The 19,210-nt window shown below is 39.9% G+C and overlaps 1 protein-coding gene across 4 annotated transcripts in view; it reads left to right on the top strand.

Moving 5' to 3' along the window:
- PIK3CA (phosphatidylinositol-4,5-bisphosphate 3-kinase catalytic subunit alpha) overlaps positions 1-19,210 on the top strand; it is a 42,563-nt gene that overhangs the window by 5,696 nt on the left and 17,657 nt on the right. For 2 of the 4 annotated variants that reach the window (XM_082767191.1, XM_082767193.1), the window contains exons 2-9: positions 8,616-9,029; positions 10,589-10,798; positions 11,403-11,653; positions 12,933-13,178; positions 14,067-14,152; positions 17,225-17,330; positions 18,689-18,841; positions 18,950-19,084. In XM_082767191.1, the coding sequence (XP_082623317.1) occupies positions 8,678-9,029; positions 10,589-10,798; positions 11,403-11,653; positions 12,933-13,178; positions 14,067-14,152; positions 17,225-17,330; positions 18,689-18,841; positions 18,950-19,084 (1,539 nt within the window). In that variant the 5' untranslated portion in view covers positions 8,616-8,677. Of the gene's footprint in view, positions 1-2,916; positions 3,041-4,117; positions 4,402-8,615; positions 9,030-10,588; positions 10,799-11,402; positions 11,654-12,932; positions 13,179-14,066; positions 14,153-17,224; positions 17,331-18,688; positions 18,842-18,949; positions 19,085-19,210 lie in introns of those variants that run through there. The other 2 variants (XM_082767192.1, XM_082767190.1) reach the window with 2 other exon arrangements.

Here is a 19,210-nt window from a genome sequence, read left to right as displayed (position 1 = left end):
CGAGAGATAAAGGATGAAAATGTGAACTGGTGAGCAACAAAACTACATGAACAAAAGGAGAGCAAAAGCTATCCCTGACTCTCAAGCCTCTGTTTGATTGTGTTGTCAAATTACTTTGCAATCCAGCTCTTCTTTCACCACCCCTTTTCCAAGCCCTTCATTGTACAGCAGCAGACAGGACGGTATCACAAGCACCTGCAAGGTGATGTGAGAAGTGTAACCATTATTACAGCTTCTGGTCTCTTCTTGCTGTCCTTTTGCATGAGCAGGTTTTGTTTAAAAAAATAAATAAATAATAAAAACAAAATAAAGATGAGTTAGATGACTTGCCAGTATGGTTGCTCTCCCTAATTGGTGTTTCTTATGGGCTAGAATTAAATCCCAAACACTTCAGCTGGTGCGATGTTCTGTTTCAAGGTTAAACTCACCAGGCTTCCAGTCCTTTTGAATATATACATTTGCAAAGGCGTTAACAAAATGTTTCCAGAGCACCTTGTATTAAAAACACTTCTTGTTTGAGGTATATAAAGTGCTCTTAATAGCAGACACTGACCACCACTAGTGTTACTTTGGCTTTTTTAGAGAAAGTTCAATCACTGCAATACAGCCTTTCTAGCAGAGCTCTGATCATAGTGGTAGGCAGCACATCCCAACCTATCCATGTGTTTCATCAGCTGTGGAAATGAAAGCAATTTCCAAGCAGGGGAGTTGAGAAATCTTCAAGTTATTGTGGGGAAGTTGATGGCATTCAGTGGTTAAATGCCTGTGAGCTTATGTCACTTTCTTCTTAGGAAAGTTCCTGGTATTTGTAAATATCTGTCTAGGCAAATACTGGTAGTTTCTTTCAGATATAGTAAATGTGAATTGGGGAACAGCTTGAAGGACAGGCAGGAGGTGCCCCAGCAGCAAGCTCAACGTCTGGTCAGCGCTCCCTGGAATTAGTGCTTTCACAACCTGGGCCAGCAGCTGGAACCAAAACACACGGAGGCTCCTCCAGGTTTCACAGAAACTTTGCTTTATTTATAGCTTAAATAAAGCCGTCGGTAATAAATGAGCCCTGACACTGCTCAGGTAGTCAGTAAAGCTCTTCATCATCCCAGTGTTTGCCTTTCAGCAGGGTTACCTTCTGCTAAATACACAGCGACTGGCTCTGCGTCGCAGGCTGCTGGGAGTGGTGCTCACAATTTTGCCTGACTCCGAAAAAGCCCAACTACTCTGCTGTGGTGGCTGTAGGTTGGGAAGAAGCAGGTGACTACTGCAGGGCAGGGTTCCCAGAACGGGATGCCTTTGCCTCCTGTCTTATTCTACGTCTCTGTCTGGGTAGGGCTTCCTGAGGGCTGGGTTAATTTTAGCTGTTTGTAGGGTGAGAGGGATTAGCTGCAAAAAAAAAATTTCACTTAGGTAGCTGTGGCTTTGTGTTAAGTCCGTCACAGACTTTCGTTCAACAAATGATTTTAGAGAGTTAGGAAATACCTCAGTGGAAAATGCGTGGGGTTGTTTTGGTTTTAGTTGAGGAGCTTAAAAAACAAAATGAAACACTACTTCCATGGCTTTTGCTGAGGCATGTTTTTTTTTAAAAATGCTCTGTCAAAAGTGAAGCTGCATCCCAACTTCTGTTTGCCAGTAAATAAATTGTAGTGCATGTTATTTGTTTTTTTTTTTAAGGAAAGTCAGCATGGCTATGCAAACTAAACCTGTGCTTCTACAAAGGCTGTTTGACCACAGAAGTGAGCGAAGACAGAAGAAATGGAAAACTAGTTATATTTGGATTACAGAACAGAAACTTCTGTCTTCCAGTTCGCTCTTCTATATTTAATATTTAAAAAACCTGCAGAGTTGCAGAAATTCTGCTATCTAGTGCCACCTCAGAACTTATTTTTTATTTTACGCTGTTGCTTTCGGGGTCTGGAGCAATTCCTTCAGGGCAGCAGAAACCTTTTATCTCAGTTTACCGTTGCTCTCAGACATTGTTCTGAGCAACGTGATGTGGGCTGTGTACACAGCGTGCTCCAAGTCAAAATCTGTTGAGTTCGGCATTTTCAGCTCCTCTGTAGTAAAGGAAGGGCTCGTGGGGTGGGTCTGCTGGGGAAAGATAAAATTAATAAACAGCAGTTGGCCTGATTTCAGCCCTGTTTTCTTAGGAACGTGTGTTCCCTGTGCCCCCATCCCCGTGAGCTGTTGGGGTGCCCGGCAGACAGCCCTGACTGTGGCAGAGGGCAAAGTGCCACATTTAGGGTCTGCAGTGCCTCAGTGTCCCTCTGCGTTTCTTTCCCTGCCCTTCTAGGTATGGTAGCAGGAGGAAATTTCCCCTCTTTTTTCCCTAGGACTAGAGGTTCACCTTGCTGCAGCGCGGATTTACTCCCAAAAACCGGGGGCAGCTCCAGGAAGCCCCCGTGTCCCAGCTGCAGCCCTGCCCAGCTGCTTGCCTGGGCGAGGGCTGGGAGCAGCACACAACACCTGGATTCGTCCCGCTCCAGCTCCTTGTCCTTGTCCCCGTGCCAGCACTTCCTGTTTTTAAAGATCCTGTTTACTGTCTGGGTTCCAAATATCCCAGGAAGGGGGGAGGATGGGAAGAAACAGAAAGAAAAGTAAACAGTGTTATTTAAGGTGGAGCTTAATGTTTACGCCTGTGCGTGCATATATAGCGTTTGTTACCTACCTAGTCCAGTTTCGTGGAAGAAATTCTGGAGTAATCTGTTGTTTACATCATTCTCTGCTAATTCCCAAAAGCAGAAGACTCTGCATGCAAAAACTGAAAGAGAAGCCCTGTGTATGTTTTGTCACCAGTATAAAAGAAAGTATTAAAGAAAATACGTAATCATGGCAAAACCTTCTTTCTGTTGGTACAGAGTGGCTTGTCGCTCTGATTTTTGTTGCCTAACTCGGAGGCTTTTGACTTAAACACCTTGAAAGGATGGGAGTGCTGCTCACCGAGCTCCAGGGCGCACACCTAGCTGCAGAGGAACGGCCCCAGCACAGTCAGACAGAGGAGTAGTTCTCATCCCACGTGCCTGCAGCCAAGCTATGGTCAAAATAGTGGGTAAGCACACGTATGGAGAGTAAAGAGGAGGTGCCTTTCTGCCTCTGCACTGCACTTTGGGGCTGCTAGTCTCTGTGAGTACAAGATCCTTTCCTTTGAGGTAAAGCTAGAAGTGGAATTAGTGAATGATTTTGGTCTAAAGAAGAGATATAATTCCAGGCTTTCCTTTGTTTAACAAAGAAAACAAATCTGCCTTTAACTGGCAGAAAATGTTCTGGGACAGACATTCTGCTCTTGGTATGTCACGGGATCCCTAGGGAAAAAGCACAATCGTGGTGGGAGTTGCAGAGGTCACCAGCGACTTGCAGATGCCTCTTGCTCGTGCTCCTGTGTGCGTGGCTCCCAGGCAGCCAGCGGGGCTGCACACAGCGTGCTTGCACGGGTGGGGGTGGTCAGGGGGCTTGGAAAATAGTGTGATGTTGAGAGCATAGCATTTGTGAAGGTGTTTTGTTCTTATTTAAAAAAAAAAAAAGGATTCCAGCAGTAATATTTCTGGTTTTAAAATCTGTTCATCTTGTGCTTTTTTCAGCTGTTTGTTTGATACTGTATTTTTTTCTAGCATTTTTTCAGTATTGGCCAGCAATACTACATAGTGAGTTCTTTTTTTTTCCTGAATGACCTCACGATTGATTTTACTTGAGGTTCTGGATGTCACTACAAGCAGAATCCAAGGATATTACTTTCTGAAACAAACAACAAAAAAAAATTTGCATGTGATAGAGCACTGAATGAACTAAACTAAAACTGAGTTTCACTAGTTTCCAGTGAGAAAAAATGTTGTATTTCAGCTGTGCTACAATTGTACAGATGCTACCAATAATGTTAATTTGTTAGCTCAGTCTAGAACAAAAGTACTGGGTGCTGTTGGGGCAGGGGGGACAAGTATGTAACTCCAAGTAAAACTGGTATTGTTAGGAATATTTGCGTGTCTGTTTCAGAAGGAAACAAAATGCTATGAGATGTGTTTTTTAACTGTTCAATCCCTCTGCGTGCTCGTTTCCCTTGAGCTGCTGGTTGCGATCTGATAAGCAATTCTGCGTATTTGTGCCTTTTCTGTGAAAGAATAAAGACAAAAATAATACAGAAGAGACAGACACGTAACTTGCAATGCATTGGTCTCCTGCTCTCTGCTAGAGACAAAGCAAATGTTGCTGCTGCGTGTGACAATGCTGTAAGGGAGGACAGTCCCAGACATCTTTGTACTAGTCTTCCTGCAGTTTGGAAAAATGCCAGCTTGGCAAGCAGGAAGAACAAAAGGACAAGACTGAAAATATCTAGTCTGAGGCAGCCGTACTGTCACCACGCAGCAGGTTTGGACAGCAGCAAAATGAGCCAGGCAACTCTGCCCAGTTCTCTTCATGGTGAGTTTTGGGATGACTGCGTCTGACAGTGACAGTAAAACATTTTGGGCTTGAGCAAGATTGAAATTTCAGGGACAAAACAGAATATAGATGTTTGCATTCTGAAGAGGGTTACTTTTGTTGCAGGCTTTTATTTTTTTCATGATGTTGGCTTTGGGGATTCCGTAGAAATAAAAATAGCTTGTTTGGGGGAATTGGCTGTAGCTGGTTCTTCTGCCAGTTTGATAGGGAAGTGAGGAAATCTTCGAACCCACACGTGAGTGTGCAGTAAACTGGAATCTAGAAACGTGGTTGGATTGTTTAATGAGCAGAAGAATTTTTCATTTGAAGCCAGTGGTTAAGAGTCTAGAGGAAACTTCTAACTGGAAAAGAATTCAAATCTCCATACAAATCTTAATGAGCAGCTCCTTGATACCAAAGATACCACCAATTATTATAAGGCATTACTACATCCTGTTTATGACAGCAATGTAATGAGATTTGTCTTACAATTGGAGAAGCTAATGGACTTCAATTAAAGTTTAGGAGTTTACTGAATGAGTAATTCAGTTTCAAGTACAGCCTGATAAAATTGTATCAAGTGTTTAGTCTGCTCTTTTGCATTGATTTTGGTCTCCTAGTTTACCAAAAGCAAATTTTGAAGTCTTTTGTCTTAGAATCCTTTATTCTAAATTCTGTAGCTGTTGGACTGTAGCTGATTTCTACCGTATAAGAAAACAGATCATATAAGTTAGCAGTAATTTGCTAAGTGTGGAAGCAAGTAGGAATCAGTATTTTGAGAGGCATGTTCTTTCACTTCCCTTTTTTCTTCCTCGTATTTTATTTTTGAACTGAACTTCAAAATCTGGTCACTGTTGATGCTTAGCAAGGTTAGTGACGGAGAATGTGCTTAATGGGTCCTGAGGGCTGCAGTGAGTTCAGAAGAATATGGTCTGATCAGTGGGTGCTTTGAGTTTGGCTTTCTGACCATCTGTGGTATCCCGAAGCTTTTGGCAGAGGAACAAGGTTTAAGGTATTTTGGGAAGGTCAGAGATTGCAGGTGTGCTGTAGTGATCATTTGATGTGTTTGCACGGAGCCATAGCTGGATCTAAATCTCTCTCGAATTCTCTTAAATTACACTCCTTCGACTGTCGAAGAACATAATTGATTCCCTTTATTCCAGGCAGCTTTCCAGATTTGAAAGTGTACACAGAAACACAAGCTGCCAACTATACTTCAAAACTGTTTCTGTTTACATTTTTGCTTTCCAAATCCAAACCCTGGAGGCGTGCTTACATGCACAAGTAAAATGAATGTGCACACAAAATGACTATACACACAGCTCCAGCACATGTCCATTTCCCAATTTAAAACAAAGCTGCTGTTTTGGTGCAGTTGCTCTAAAAACAGTGTCGATTCTGGGCTGTCCCTTTTGGCCCATTTGCAAGTCTTTGTTTGGAGGGGGAAAAAAAAGTATTGGCAGTTAATGTTTGGGGAAAAAAAAAGTCAAGGATGACATTTATTTGGAATAGATAGCATCTAGAAGGATTTAATGTGTATGTGTCCTGCGGTCCTGCTCCCTGCCCTGCATAGACCCCGGCGTTCATCTCAGGCTCCAAGGTGCTCTCGGTAAGGCAGCTGAGACAGCAGAACCCAAACTGAGAAGGGAAAAGTGAGTAATTCTTCACCACTTCAATCCATCCGAGCCTGTAAGGAGCTGGCTCGGGGTGCGGGGTGCCAGCGTGATGAGGAATGAGAGCACCTGCCTTGGGCAGGGAGGAGATGGGCTCCAACAGCCGGCGGTGCGGAGCAGCCTAACCAGGGCTGTGGGGCTCAACTTAAAAGGCTGCTGGTGTAAACTCAGCCTGTGCTGTGAATAACTAATTTGATTGTGGTCCATCTGTATTATCATTGTTTGTATGTGGGGACAGGAAAGTTCTTACGACTGCATATTCTTGCTTTGTGGTTGTTTTTTTTTCATGCTGGTTTATGTGTTAAGAGGAACATGTTTATGCCTATGCTTGTAATTAAGAAATGTAAATATAAACATCTGATTCAGCCCTATGGAGAGGGAGTCTTGCTCATGCTTCGCCTGATCAAAAAAAGATGGTTTTTAACCTTCTGTGTATTTCTTTTTATCTGTAGACTGAGGATGGTTATCAGTAATTCATAATTCTCCAGGCTGCTGTGAGTGGTGTTATCTGGGTTCATTTGTAACGTTTTGTAATTGGAAAGCTTTCCTGGTCTGCCTCCTTAAATACACCGCGAGTGTGCTTAGGGCTTTCCATTTCAGAGTCTGCTCGCTGAGACCATTACAACGATGAAGAAAATAAAACTGCTTCTTTAAGCTGTTTTTCAAAAAGAAGTCGGTAGCAAAGCCCTTCTAAATATGCATGAGGTGTTAGTGGAAAAGCGTTTTTCTAAACCTGCACTGGCACCTTAATGCTTCTGCAGATAATTTTAAAAGCCCAAACTGCAACTACAAAGGAGGGAAGGAAAAAAAAAAAAAGATAACCGTATTGCTAGCCAGAGTTGCTTAGGAAGTAGTGGATTTGGGAAGACATCGTTCTCACTCTAATGCGTCTTAAGCACTGAAGTGTGGCAAAAGTAGGTAGTGGGCATACTTGAAAGAAAACGCTTCCAAAAAGTCATTTTTGTTGTTGTTGATACCCTCCCTCCTTGTGTTCCTAAAGAGAAAATAACAAGGTAGAGGGTCCATCTGGAGGAGGTTCTTTAATGGCTGAGAAGGGCAGCCTGGTCGTCCCCTGGCCCTGTGCTTGCAGGACATGTGGCTGAGGGAGGAGGCGTGATGGCCTGCTCTGGAGATGTCTGTTGGTGTATTTTTCTCATGATGGCCATGCTGAATGGAATGGAAGGACGGGCTCAGTGCCTGTGATGTGCTGTTAGAGATTTGCTTTGGGTGTGATGACCTCTGAGGTGCTGCAGCGACTGCGTTGGTCCGTGATAGTGCAGTGAAATGTCTCAGTGCTCAGGGATGGTCAGAAAGCAACCAGTTAGGAAAACAAAAGAAAACACTGCCATGGCATTGCAGAATGGTTTGGGTTGGAGGAGACCTTACAGATCACCCAATCCAGCCGCCTCTGCCATGGGCAGAGACACCTCACTCAGTCAGGTTTCCCAAAGCCCCATCTAACCAAACATTGAACGCTTCCAGGGATGGAAATGGGTAGCCCAGTTGGTCAGAACATGAGCCTGTGTGTAGTTTGGCCCCAGACTATGCTGTGCAGCTATGGTTCTCCCTTTCCTTTGCAAAAAGGGTAGGATAAGTAAGGCTGGGAGAGATGCAAAGGTGAAGAGGAGGTTAGCAGAAAGATGGAATGACTTCGGAGCAGAGAAGGCCTGAATAGTCTGCAGCTGGTATGGAAAAGAGGTAGTGGGGAGCACGTGATAGGTCTCTAAAATGAAAGTTGAGAGCACTGAATGTGAGATCAGGAACTTTGTTTCATTGCAAGGAATCTAGGACATCTGGTGAGAGGAGCAGGCTTTACAGCAAAGAAAAGCAGACGCTGTACAACGTGGGGTATTGTTCTCCTGTCACAGGATGGCTGCGTTTTGTGTGTGCTTGAGAACCCAGACAAACTTGACTGGACTTGATAGATTGCTTTCATGAATGCAGAAACATTGCCTGGCTAAAAATGTAAAAATATAAATAAATACTAGGAGAGTTTATTTGTGAAATGTCTGTCTGCTCCTTGTTTGGCATCCATCGTTGGCCACTGGCTTGTACAACACAAATACAATTTTTCTTGTACCTGTTTTAAGTCAGCGTGAGCCAGCGCTGCTGAAAGGTCAGATATGTCCCCTCCATCCCCTGGCTTAGCAAAGATGTTTCTACAAACACTGAAGAAGCTTAAACTTGCTGTAAAATAGTTCTAAGATGAGGTATTTTCATCCCCTGTGCTATTTAACTGTTCCAACCATAAGTATATAAACCCTGGGTCAAAAAACTAGTCCTAATTTATTTTCCAAACCATATGCATGTTGGCATTTTTTCCCAAGCTAACATGGTTCTATTAACTATTTTATTTGAGTAGGTATTTACATTAAATGCGTGCTCCTTACCGCTTTTATCAAGTTTGCTTTTATGATGTAAAACATAGCTGTGAAATGGATCTATGATTGTAAGGAGTGTTTGGAAAAAAAAATATCAGAAGTTCTTTCTGGTGCTAGTATTTTAAATTTTAATGCTTAAATTTCTGATTTTTCTTCTTAGGTTTACTCATTCAAATCACTGCTTGAAAAACTTCTAGTACAAAGTTATCAAAAGACTTAAAAATGCCTCCACGACCATCATCCGGTGAGCTATGGGGCATCCACTTGATGCCACCGAGGATCCTTGTGGAATGTCTTCTCCCAAATGGAATGATAGTGACTCTAGAATGCCTCCGTGAGGCCACGTTACTAACTATTAAACATGAACTCTTTAAAGAAGCGAGAAAATACCCTCTCTATCAGCTCCTTCAAGATGAATCTTCTTACATTTTTGTAAGTGTTACGCAAGAAGCAGAGAGAGAAGAGTTTTTCGATGAAACACGGAGGCTTTGTGACCTGAGACTATTTCAACCTTTTCTAAAAGTCATTGAACCAGTAGGCAACAGAGAAGAGAAGATTCTCAACAGAGAAATAGGTGAGATTATTTGTATTTAAGCATAGCTGGTCTGCTTAGCTGGTTTCTCTTCTTCAAAACACAAACCAAAGAATTGAAATGAATTGTATTTGTCACCTCTTGCAGCTGTATGTGCCAGAGCTTGCATTTCGTAATTGTTTGGTGATACATCAAATGTCTAAAGATACTGATCATAGTTAAGACAACATTTGTAAACTGTGAATTATTTTTTTTTGCTATTCTATTTCATTCATGTACAAATTTTTCGCTTTATGCATATTTGCAGCTGTATATGAGTTAGACCATATCGTTTGCTTGTCTCCAATTGGCAGGATTTCATGTTATTACAGAGCAAAGCCTTATTGTACCTGTTTTATTTGAGAAATCAGTCTTAATTTGTTTTGAAGTTTACAGAACTGTGATAGCTAAGAGAAGGTAGAAGAGGATTTCATTACAACCTTAAATCACGTTTGCAATAGCACAGATTTGGGTACTGTTTTATCTTGCTTAGAGTAGAATTTCAGGGAGAAGGTGAGTTTTCCTCCCCCCCTTTCCTACAAAAAGAGCATTGGTAGGTGGGGGAGAACATAACAAAAACACCTGAAGGAGACAAACTGTAGTATTTTGAATCACCTGTGGAGAAGCTTTTCACTTTCCACTATCCATTGAGAAAGTACAGGGAGCCTAGTATGTGTTTTGGTATCTAGGTTAACTATCTAAATTCAGCCAGGGCAAGCATACCCCCTCCTTCATAGTTGCTAACAGATGTATATTGCAGTGGTAGAGACTTGTCAACTGGAAATACTTGTTCTGGGGAGCTCCTAATTGTTAAATTATTTAATTGTTATGAAGACATCATGGGTAAACTCCTCCTGTTTTGTAAAACTTAACCTGTTCAGGACTTGGAGAGAACACTGGTTTTAACCTGTGCGTGGAGATAGTTGGAAAGCTTTCAAATTTGAGCATTCATGCAAAAATAATTATTTATGAAAGTAAATGGAATTAGATGTAGGACTGAAGACTTGAGAGGAATAGACCCTTATTATGTGAATCTTTGCTAAGGAGCTAAGTTCAGTATCTCTTTGGGTGCTTGTCACATCTTTAAATAGTGGAGTTAATCAAAAACTTGAAGAGCTGTCACTGACTTGTAGGCAAATTTGGCAATGGTTCTAATAGCTACTAATAATCCTGTCAGGGTTTTAAAGAAAATCAACACCACAGCACCTCTGATCCTCTCAGAAATCTTTGTGCTGACTTTAAAGGAAGTTTATTACTGATTCTTTTCCTCCACAAACAGTATTAGCAGTGAGTGTGGTGATTTAAGGCTTCCAGGATTTTCAGTGAACATGCACCTGGTTTCTAACCTTTTATGTGATTGCTGAGTGAACTTAACTTCAGAACCGCGTTGTTCTTGAATGACGAAACAATTATGTATAAAGTGGAAGCCTGTGGTTAACGCGGAAGTATTTTGGGTTGCATTTTGCTTGAAACATGCTTTTTTTGTCAGTGGTAGAAGGTATCTTTAGCTTTAACTTAGTTTTCAATTGCAAGTACTTCCTCATGCTTCTGCAATATTGTAGGTTTTGCTATTGGCATGCCCGTCTGTGAATTTGACATGGTTAAGGATCCTGAAGTACAAGACTTCAGAAGAAATATTCTTAATGTTTGTAAAGAAGCAGTGGATCTTCGAGATGCTAATGCACCACATAGTAGAGCATTGTACGTCTGTCCTCCAAATGTGGAGTCTTCACCTGAGCTACCCAAACACATATACAATAAACTAGATAAAGGTAAGAAAAATATTTATTGTAGACACACAATGGGTTTTTTGTGTGATTGAGATCAGAATACAGCTGGTGACTTAGGTAAATGACTGTTTTATGTAGTATATTTAGTATACTACATCAGTATCATAACCTTGAGTTATTCAGAATAACTTGCTTAATAGAGTGTAGGTTCAAAAGGCAAACAGCAAAACTTATTTTTTTTTGCTGTTCTAATAACTTATATTTTGTTATTTAAACTTGGTAAATTGTAATCCCTTTTAATGGGCAGAAACAGCATGTTGGCTCTTTGTTTTTCTTTGCTCAGAAATGCAGAATTAAATGATACTGAAGCACTGAGTTATCTTACAGCAGTCAAGGATGGAACAGTTAGTGCTGTTTACTTGAAGGCCGAATGAATAGTCAGTACTTGTATTATAATATTCCTAACCTCTAGGAGTAAAACTTCTTGAATTTACACTGGAATCAAAAATAAGCTGAGGGCACCTAGTTCCTTGCAGTAGTATTGCAAGTAATTCTCTGTAGTTTGGGGTTTTGGGGGCTGGAAGGGGGAGATGGTTTGTATGTCTGTTGAAACTGTTGAAAATGTTAACATTATTTCACATTCTAGGGCAAATTATAGTTGTGATCTGGGTAATAGTCTCACCAAACAACGATAAGCAGAAATACACCTTAAAAATCAATCACGACTGTGTGCCTGAGCAAGTTATTGCTGAAGCAATTAGGAAGAAAACACGAAGTATGTTGCTGTCATCCGAACAACTGAAGCTTTGCGTGTTGGAGTACCAGGGCAAGTATATTTTAAAGGTGTGCGGCTGTGATGAATACTTGCTAGAAAAATATCCGCTGAGCCAGTATAAGGTGAGTAACATAATGGATTTATTTTGAAGTACACTGAAATAATCCAAATTTCTGAGGGAGAAAAGTGATCAATTTTATGACTGGCTTGCTTTTTTTTATTAAATTAGTTGAAAACAGAGAAAGTAAAAATGTATGTGTCATCAAACCAATTGGCTAATGCATGTGCATTTGACTTGTGTGCATATTTGTTGCAGTGTGTATTTCAGTTGTTGTGGGGGAAGGTAATTGAAGTTAGGATTTAGATGACTAGTTTATTTTTTCTTCGTTAAAGGAAGTAGGAGTTTACCTCTAACATTAGTGATAAATCAGTGGCAGGTGCTTTCAGAAGTATCCCATGTTTCTGATGGCAAGAGATGAGTTATGCTTGAAGGGGGCTGATGTAACGCAAAAGGAAATTTGATCAGATGTTGGATTATGAAGCAACCATCGCTACTGTGAATCTTCTCCCTTCCTCCTTTAGAGGTTGGGAAAAAAAATAAGCAAACTTCCTTGGTTTACTGTTAATTACATCAGTAAACTTTTTGATCTTATGAAAGGGGAGTGGTAAACTGCCAGCACTGCATTAATCATTGTTAAATCTTCCTTGTGGCTGTCCGTCCTTCAGTGCCTTGGTTTTGTTAGTGCTGGGAGTGTGACAGAACTGCTGACAGAAGAGCATCTGAGCAGCCCTCTCTGGAGTAGACAACAATGTTACTCTGTAGATTTCCTGACAGACTGCAGTTGCTTCCTCTTCGAAAAATGTATTGTTGTAATAAACAGCTTCCATTCCTTCATCTGAAATGGTTGAAAATCTGCTCTCTGAAGCAGTGGAGGAGAAAAGGGGGATGAGGGATCCTGAATAATGGAAAAAGAAACTTTATACAGTGGGAGCTGGGGCAGGCATACGTGAATAATTTTGTGCAGTCAGGAGATCAAACGCTAGACCTATTTGATCTAGTGTGGTTGCTTCAAAAGTATCTGGTATGCCTTTACTGTGCCACAGAAGAGCTTACTAATTACAGTCCAGAGCTGGACTCGTCTTAACACATTGTATTTTGTAGTGCTGTTGCCAGACTAAATGCTCTCAGCAGTCAGTCCTGAGTGGACACCACACAGGCTTAAAGTTTGGGTCTGTCAGGATCAGTGCTGAGCTGAAGGTGATAAGTACAACAGAACCAAAAATGAACATCCCTGCCCTTTGTCTTGTGCTTTCTACCTGTGACTAGGAGTCTTTTACACATTGATTACCAAGAGCATACACTTGGAAAACACATTGAATTTTGGTTTTGTTTTCTTGCAGTACATAAGAAGTTGTATAATGCTTGGTCGCATGCCCAATCTGATGCTGATGGCTAAAGAAAGCCTGTATACCCAGCTGCCACTGGATACCTTCACAATGCCATCTTATTCCAGGCGTATCTCTACAGCTACACCCTACATGAATGGAGAAGCTACAGCTAAATCCCTGTGGACTATAAATAGTGCGCTCAGAATAAGAATTCTCTGTGCAACCTATGTAAATGTGAACATTAGAGACATTGACAAAGTAAGGAAAATGTTGTTATGGAATCACATGTGGTTTTTAACAGCTCATGGCTTCCCTCCTAAATTTTCTGTTCCATGTTTACAATTGGGAAATAGTTATGTAAAGTGTTAGAAAATTATATCCTCGTGCCATTTAAATTCAAGCACTCAATTCTGAAAAACATAGCGATGTTCTAACATCTACAAACTTTTGTATGCTACTGAAAAATGCATGAGTTGTGGTATTCACCTAAATATCCTTCCTGATGGGAGCAGAACTGAGTTTGTGTAGTTCATTTCAGCTGAGTATGTAATGGATAGAAAAGCAAAACCCATGTTATCTTACACATTCTAAATAATGAGTATGTTTAAGAATTTCTTGCAGTAGTTGGGAATACATTTGATAAGGGGATGCTGGATAGTGTACTATCTGTTTTAGAAAGGGAGGTATGGGGAGATCAGTGAGAAAAGGCATGTAGGGCTTAATCCTACTGAAGTCATGCAAGAAGCCTGGCTCTCTAACTTTCTCAGAATTTGTCTGTTTGGTCTTTTCCTTCACTGTAGTTTGGCACAAGAATTGATAATAAATTCCAGTTTATTTTGGAAGTTCCTTTCAGGTTTATTACTATATTTTTAGGAGTAGTGTAGCAATAATAAGGAAAAAGACCAAAACCTATTTTTTCCTAGAAGGTTATGCATATATACTATACTTCACACCTTGCAGAGCATGAAAAAATTTGGGTTGAGGGGTGATGATGCTATTTTTTTGGGGGGGTGGTGGTGGTTTTTTTTTTTTTGCCTGATAGAAATTAAAGGATAGTATGTTGTAATCATATTATATTTGTTATAAACAAAATTCGTATTCCTATCAACATTTGGAAGATAGTACTAATGTTAACATTATTTTCAGATATATGTTCGAACAGGTATCTACCATGGAGGGGAACCTTTGTGTGACAATGTGAATACTCAGAGGGTACCTTGTTCTAATCCCAGGTAAGCTAGGTACTAGAACAACTGTAGAGAACCTGACTTCCAGGGCATCATAAATGATAGTACTGAAGAAGTAAAGGCTCTGCTTAGCATTGTTCAGGTAGAGCTACTTGCTGGCAATCCCTTACCTGAAGAACACTTTTACATATCCATGTATGTATAAGAAGAATTTAATTCATTCAAACACAAGTATTTTGTCTTGTAATGTTACGTATAATAGTACAGTTGCTGTACTGAACAGGTCTGTTTTACATGCGCATTCACAATTGCCTCTGAAATTCCAGTAAAATTACTCATTAGTACTGTGAAATCAGCATAGCTCTGAGCAGCTGAGCTCCCTTTTTTACTTTCTATCAATAGCTGGCATTCTGGTTGCAGGTACAGATTCCAACTTCAGCATGAGGCAATGGGATGTAATGTAATCCACCAATTTGTTCCAGTGAGGTTGCATAGCGTGTACTAAAGCAGAAGCACTGAGTGTGGAGAAACGGGAATCATTTGCTAATGTGCCAGTGACTGCCAGCTCTGGGCTGATAGATTTCAGTACCTACCACAAATATTATCTGGAAGAATAAATCACATGAACTTGAAAGTGCCATTAATATGCAAAACAAAGTTTTATTTGAGCGTACATAAGCATATTGAGAATTAGTATTTAAAAGATGTTAAATTTCTGCCTGTAATTTTGAGTAAGGAGGAGGTGTGCAATTTTAGCATCTCCTAGGATTAGATACGAAATAGGTGTTCAGAAATTGACTTGCATTTTCTGACTTCATGTCTTTGAAAGTCGCAAGATATGTGTTTTCTATGAATATGATTAGGCCCTCTAATTATAACACCTAATAATGTATGCAGTTACTGAAAAATAGCTTCTCCCTTCTAGTTATCCCCCACATAGTTAAGCCATTAGTTCAAGTGTAGCTCTTCTACAAGGAAAACCTCTTAGGAAAGGTGCTGAAAGGCGTGATTTGAAAACATGGCTATCATCATACAGATCTATGCTATATGAAATTAAAAAACTGTAAGAAAATTGAATAGATGTATGAGGAGCAGCTGAGGTCCCTTGGTTTGTTCAGCCCAGAGGCTGAGGGGAGGCCTCATGGCAGCCTGCAGCTCCCTCACGAGGGGAGCGGAGGGGCAGGCGCTGAGCTCTGCTCTCTGGGGACAGTGACAGGACCCGAGGGAACGGCATGGAGCTGGGACAGGGGAGGGTCAGGCTGGGTGTTAGGGAAAGGGTCTGCACCCAGAGGTGGTCGGGCACTGGGACAGGCTCCCGGGGCAGTGGTCATGGCACTGGGCTGCTGGAGTTCAGAAAGAGTTTGGGCAACACTCTCAGATTTATGGTCTGATTTTTGGGTGGTCCTGTGAGGAGCCAGGAGTTGGACTTGATGATCCTTATGTGTCCCTTCCAACTCAGGATATTCCATGATTCTGTGAATTAAAGTTTATCTGCCAATTTAGTTATTCACAGAGAAGGGCTTGGGGCAGTTATTTCTTTGTGAAATGTTGCTTTTAGTAGCTACAAACACATGGAAAAATTAATACTGTCCTTGGAAGCTGCTGCTTCTCCCAGCTGAGAAAAATTAAGAAAATACTTAAGAAAATAAGTGTATTCAGCAGTTCAAAAGCACAGTTCTGCCAGTTGAGAGAAAAATTCTAGTTAGAGAAGTTCATGAAAACAGAATGTATATTTCTCTAGAACTAATTTGTTCTTATTTCTATAGTAAATTGAGTAATATCACAGTTGTTTTAGCAGTCTAATTCTAGAGCAAAACTGAGAGCAGAATGAATACACTTGTTTTTATTTATTATGATTCAGACTACTTGAGCTAGTAACAGTGGTGAGATTTTAAGGTAATAAAATATGAGAAACAGTGCCTATGCACAAGACTCTGGAGTGCTTGAGGAATTACTGCAGTAAAAAATACTCATTTTCTTTAGTTCACTTTGCTAATGCACTAGAACCTCATGGAATAGCAAACTGGTCATCCTGTGAAAAAGGATTTGAGGAAGCGTTTATTTTCAAAATGCAATGAGACTGTAATGCATTTGTAACTGGAACGCTGTCATTTAAAGAGGTAACATGGTTCAGTCTGCTGTGATTTTGCAGTTCCTTGCATTTTAATTGTTAATTGCTTCCTGTTTCATTCACTTACATTTTAGCAGCAACACAGTTAATAGAGTTAGTAGAGTTAAGCAATCATTTGGAAAGTGTCCAGTTGCTGCCAGCAATTTTGGTTTTCCTTTCTTTATGCAGCTGTGGAAGTGTTCTTACTTTCTATCACCATTACTGAGGAATCTCTGATCTGGTTGTACCTAATGACTGGTCCCTAGTGTTTCATGTTTTAGTATAAACTAAGTTGCACTCTTTTTAGCAAAGGAACTGGAACCAGAAATGTCTTGTTTATCACTAATACTTGAAGTTCATCATCCATATATTTAATGATTCTCCTCAAATTGGGGAAAAAAATTGTAAGATATGTTTTTTTTGCTTAGCTCTCTAAATGGCAGCTATAAAACACTTTTCTCCAATCAACTCCTAATTATATCAGTGTAACATTAGCAAAAATAAAATTGTTAGTCTGTACAGTACATTCAAAAACTATGGCAGGGCATTAGGAATATTGCTTTGGATTTGTTATATTTGCATTTTTTCTTTCTAACAATTCTAATTTAGTTGAATGCTGAAGTGAAAAATTTCACAAGCAAAACCTTATGTTGGTAGCACACTTGCAAAGTCGTTGTCTTTTGGTTATACCTACACAGTCGCAGCTTCTGGGTATTCAAGAAAATAGGCGAATGAACCTGTTACTCAGCTTGCAGGAATTGACCCTAGCGTGACTTCTTAAACAGTGGTGATGGTAGAATGCGTATCAGGGAAGCTTCAATTCCCAAAGGCAGTCAGTGTGGTCAAGTGCATGTAGGAGGACCGTTATACAGTAAGGAAGTGTATTCTTTATGTGTATGCACAGTTTAGGTAAGGATATGATGCTTTTTAGTATAACTCTTGTTTGCATACAGCTCTCTTCCTGGCCTCTTTTAACCAGGTTTTATTCTGCTTTGTAAATGTTACAGATGGAATGAGTGGTTGCTGTATGACATGTACATTCCCGACCTTCCACGTGCTGCTCGGCTCTGCCTTTCTATCTGTTCTGTTAAAGGCCGGAAGGGTGCTAAAGAGGTAAAATACTTCATAGCTTTAGTAAACTTTCAAACAAAAGTTACTCAAATCAAGTTTGGGAAAATACTTGGTAACCATTGTCCTGGTAATGAGTCTTAGTGAAATGTTTGATTTGAATCAGACTCAAATAGGATTTTTTCTTTTCTTATATATTATTCAGACTACCGCTTTTTGTCATTTGAAATCAAGCACAACAGAAAAACCTTATCCATTCAACACTGCAACGATGTTGCCTTTCAAAAAGATCAGTGTTAGTCTTTTGAGGTGTGAGTGTCTGTAAGTTTCTAAACTCATGAATTACTTGCTACTAATTAAAGAAGGATAGTATTTATATCTAGATTTAGAGCTTATTTTAAAATTTGTGCTGCTTTAGTATTTGAGGAAAGCTCTCAAACCATTTTTTAGAAATCTAAATATGGCACCGAATTCTAGACACTAGCATCTTTAAATTCTGCATTTGTGTGACTGTCACAGATACTTTGTAGTTTTTGTATCTACAACCAGGTTTACAAATCTTGAGTTACTTGGGCATGGGGACAATGCTAGCGTGTTTGCAAGAGTTCTGATAACATGCTACAAAATGATTGCCCTTATATTGGCACAAAGGTTAGATGTCATAGTTGTGTGCAAGGAAAGTTTCCATAACTGCTTTCTGGTAATCTGGAAATGTAACAACTTGTTCTCAGATAAAAATGTTACTTCTCGTGACGCACAATCAAAGGTTTGATGTCAGAGACGGAGTTCAGTGGTTTCACAACAATAAATTCCAGTAGATTAAGCGGTCTGTTTGGTACATGATTTATCAGGGAAAAATGGACCTAAACAAGTGTTACTAAAAGGAAAACAATGTGATTTATGATATAATGATACTTCTCTAATTATTTGCTCTCATTGCCGTCTTAAATTGGCCAAGTGAGATGGTATTATTAATAGCAAGATTATGTACTGTACTGTTCTCCTGAGTCCATTTTCTGTTTTTCCCTCCCTGTCTTAAACTGCTTGAAAAATGAGCAGAAGAGTCTGTTTGGAGCATGCCTTTCATTGTTAACATAACTTTAACTCTCTGATTAGACCCGCTGGTTTGGTATTAGTTAGAGTATAAGTGTAGGGAAAACAGCTGCTGTTTTATTTTTATGAAAACCAGAATTATTTGGTTTTGATAATCTTTCTACTGTGCAGATGGACGTTAGAAATCAGAACAGTTCATTTGGAAGGGACCAACAAAGATAAAATTTTAAGCTATGTTGAATCCATATTGTTATATTTTTAGTTTTTTAATCTACTTTGTTTATTTTTTAAAATGTACTACTGTGCAGTAATTAGAAGATGAAACTGAAAGATCTTTTAATCTCTTTAAGGAGCACTGCCCATTGGCTTGGGGAAATATAAACATGTTTGATTACACAGACACTCTTGTATCTGGGAAAATGGCTTTGAATCTTTGGGCAGTACCTCATGGACTGGAAGATTTGTTGAATCCTATTGGTGTTACTGGATCGAATCCGAATAAGGTAGGTATTTGCATGGGAACTGCTTTATCAAGAGTACATATTCAAAATATGCCCTATTCTAATCAGTATCATTGGACTGAAAAAATAATTTAAATTCCCTTTACATAGGAAACTCCATGTTTAGAGCTGGAATTCGATTGGTTTAGCAATCCTGTTAAGTTTCCAGATATGACAGTGATTGAAGAACATGCCAATTGGACTATCTCACGTGAACTGGGGTTCAACTACAGCTATGCGGGGCTGGTAAGACAAACTTACCTTCCAAGAATAGCTACTAAAATATGAAAGTAGTTACTTTTTTTCTTTTTTTCTGAATATACTAGTGATAAATCAGGATATAAGAAGAAGGATTCTTCTATTGTAAGAGGA

This window comes from Aythya marila, assembly GCF_965140915.1.
Source record: "Aythya marila genome assembly, chromosome: 9".
NCBI lineage: Eukaryota > Metazoa > Chordata > Aves > Anseriformes > Anatidae > Aythya > Aythya marila.
Note: the sequence above shows the minus strand (reverse complement) of the source record. Positions and strands in the feature narration are given on the sequence as shown.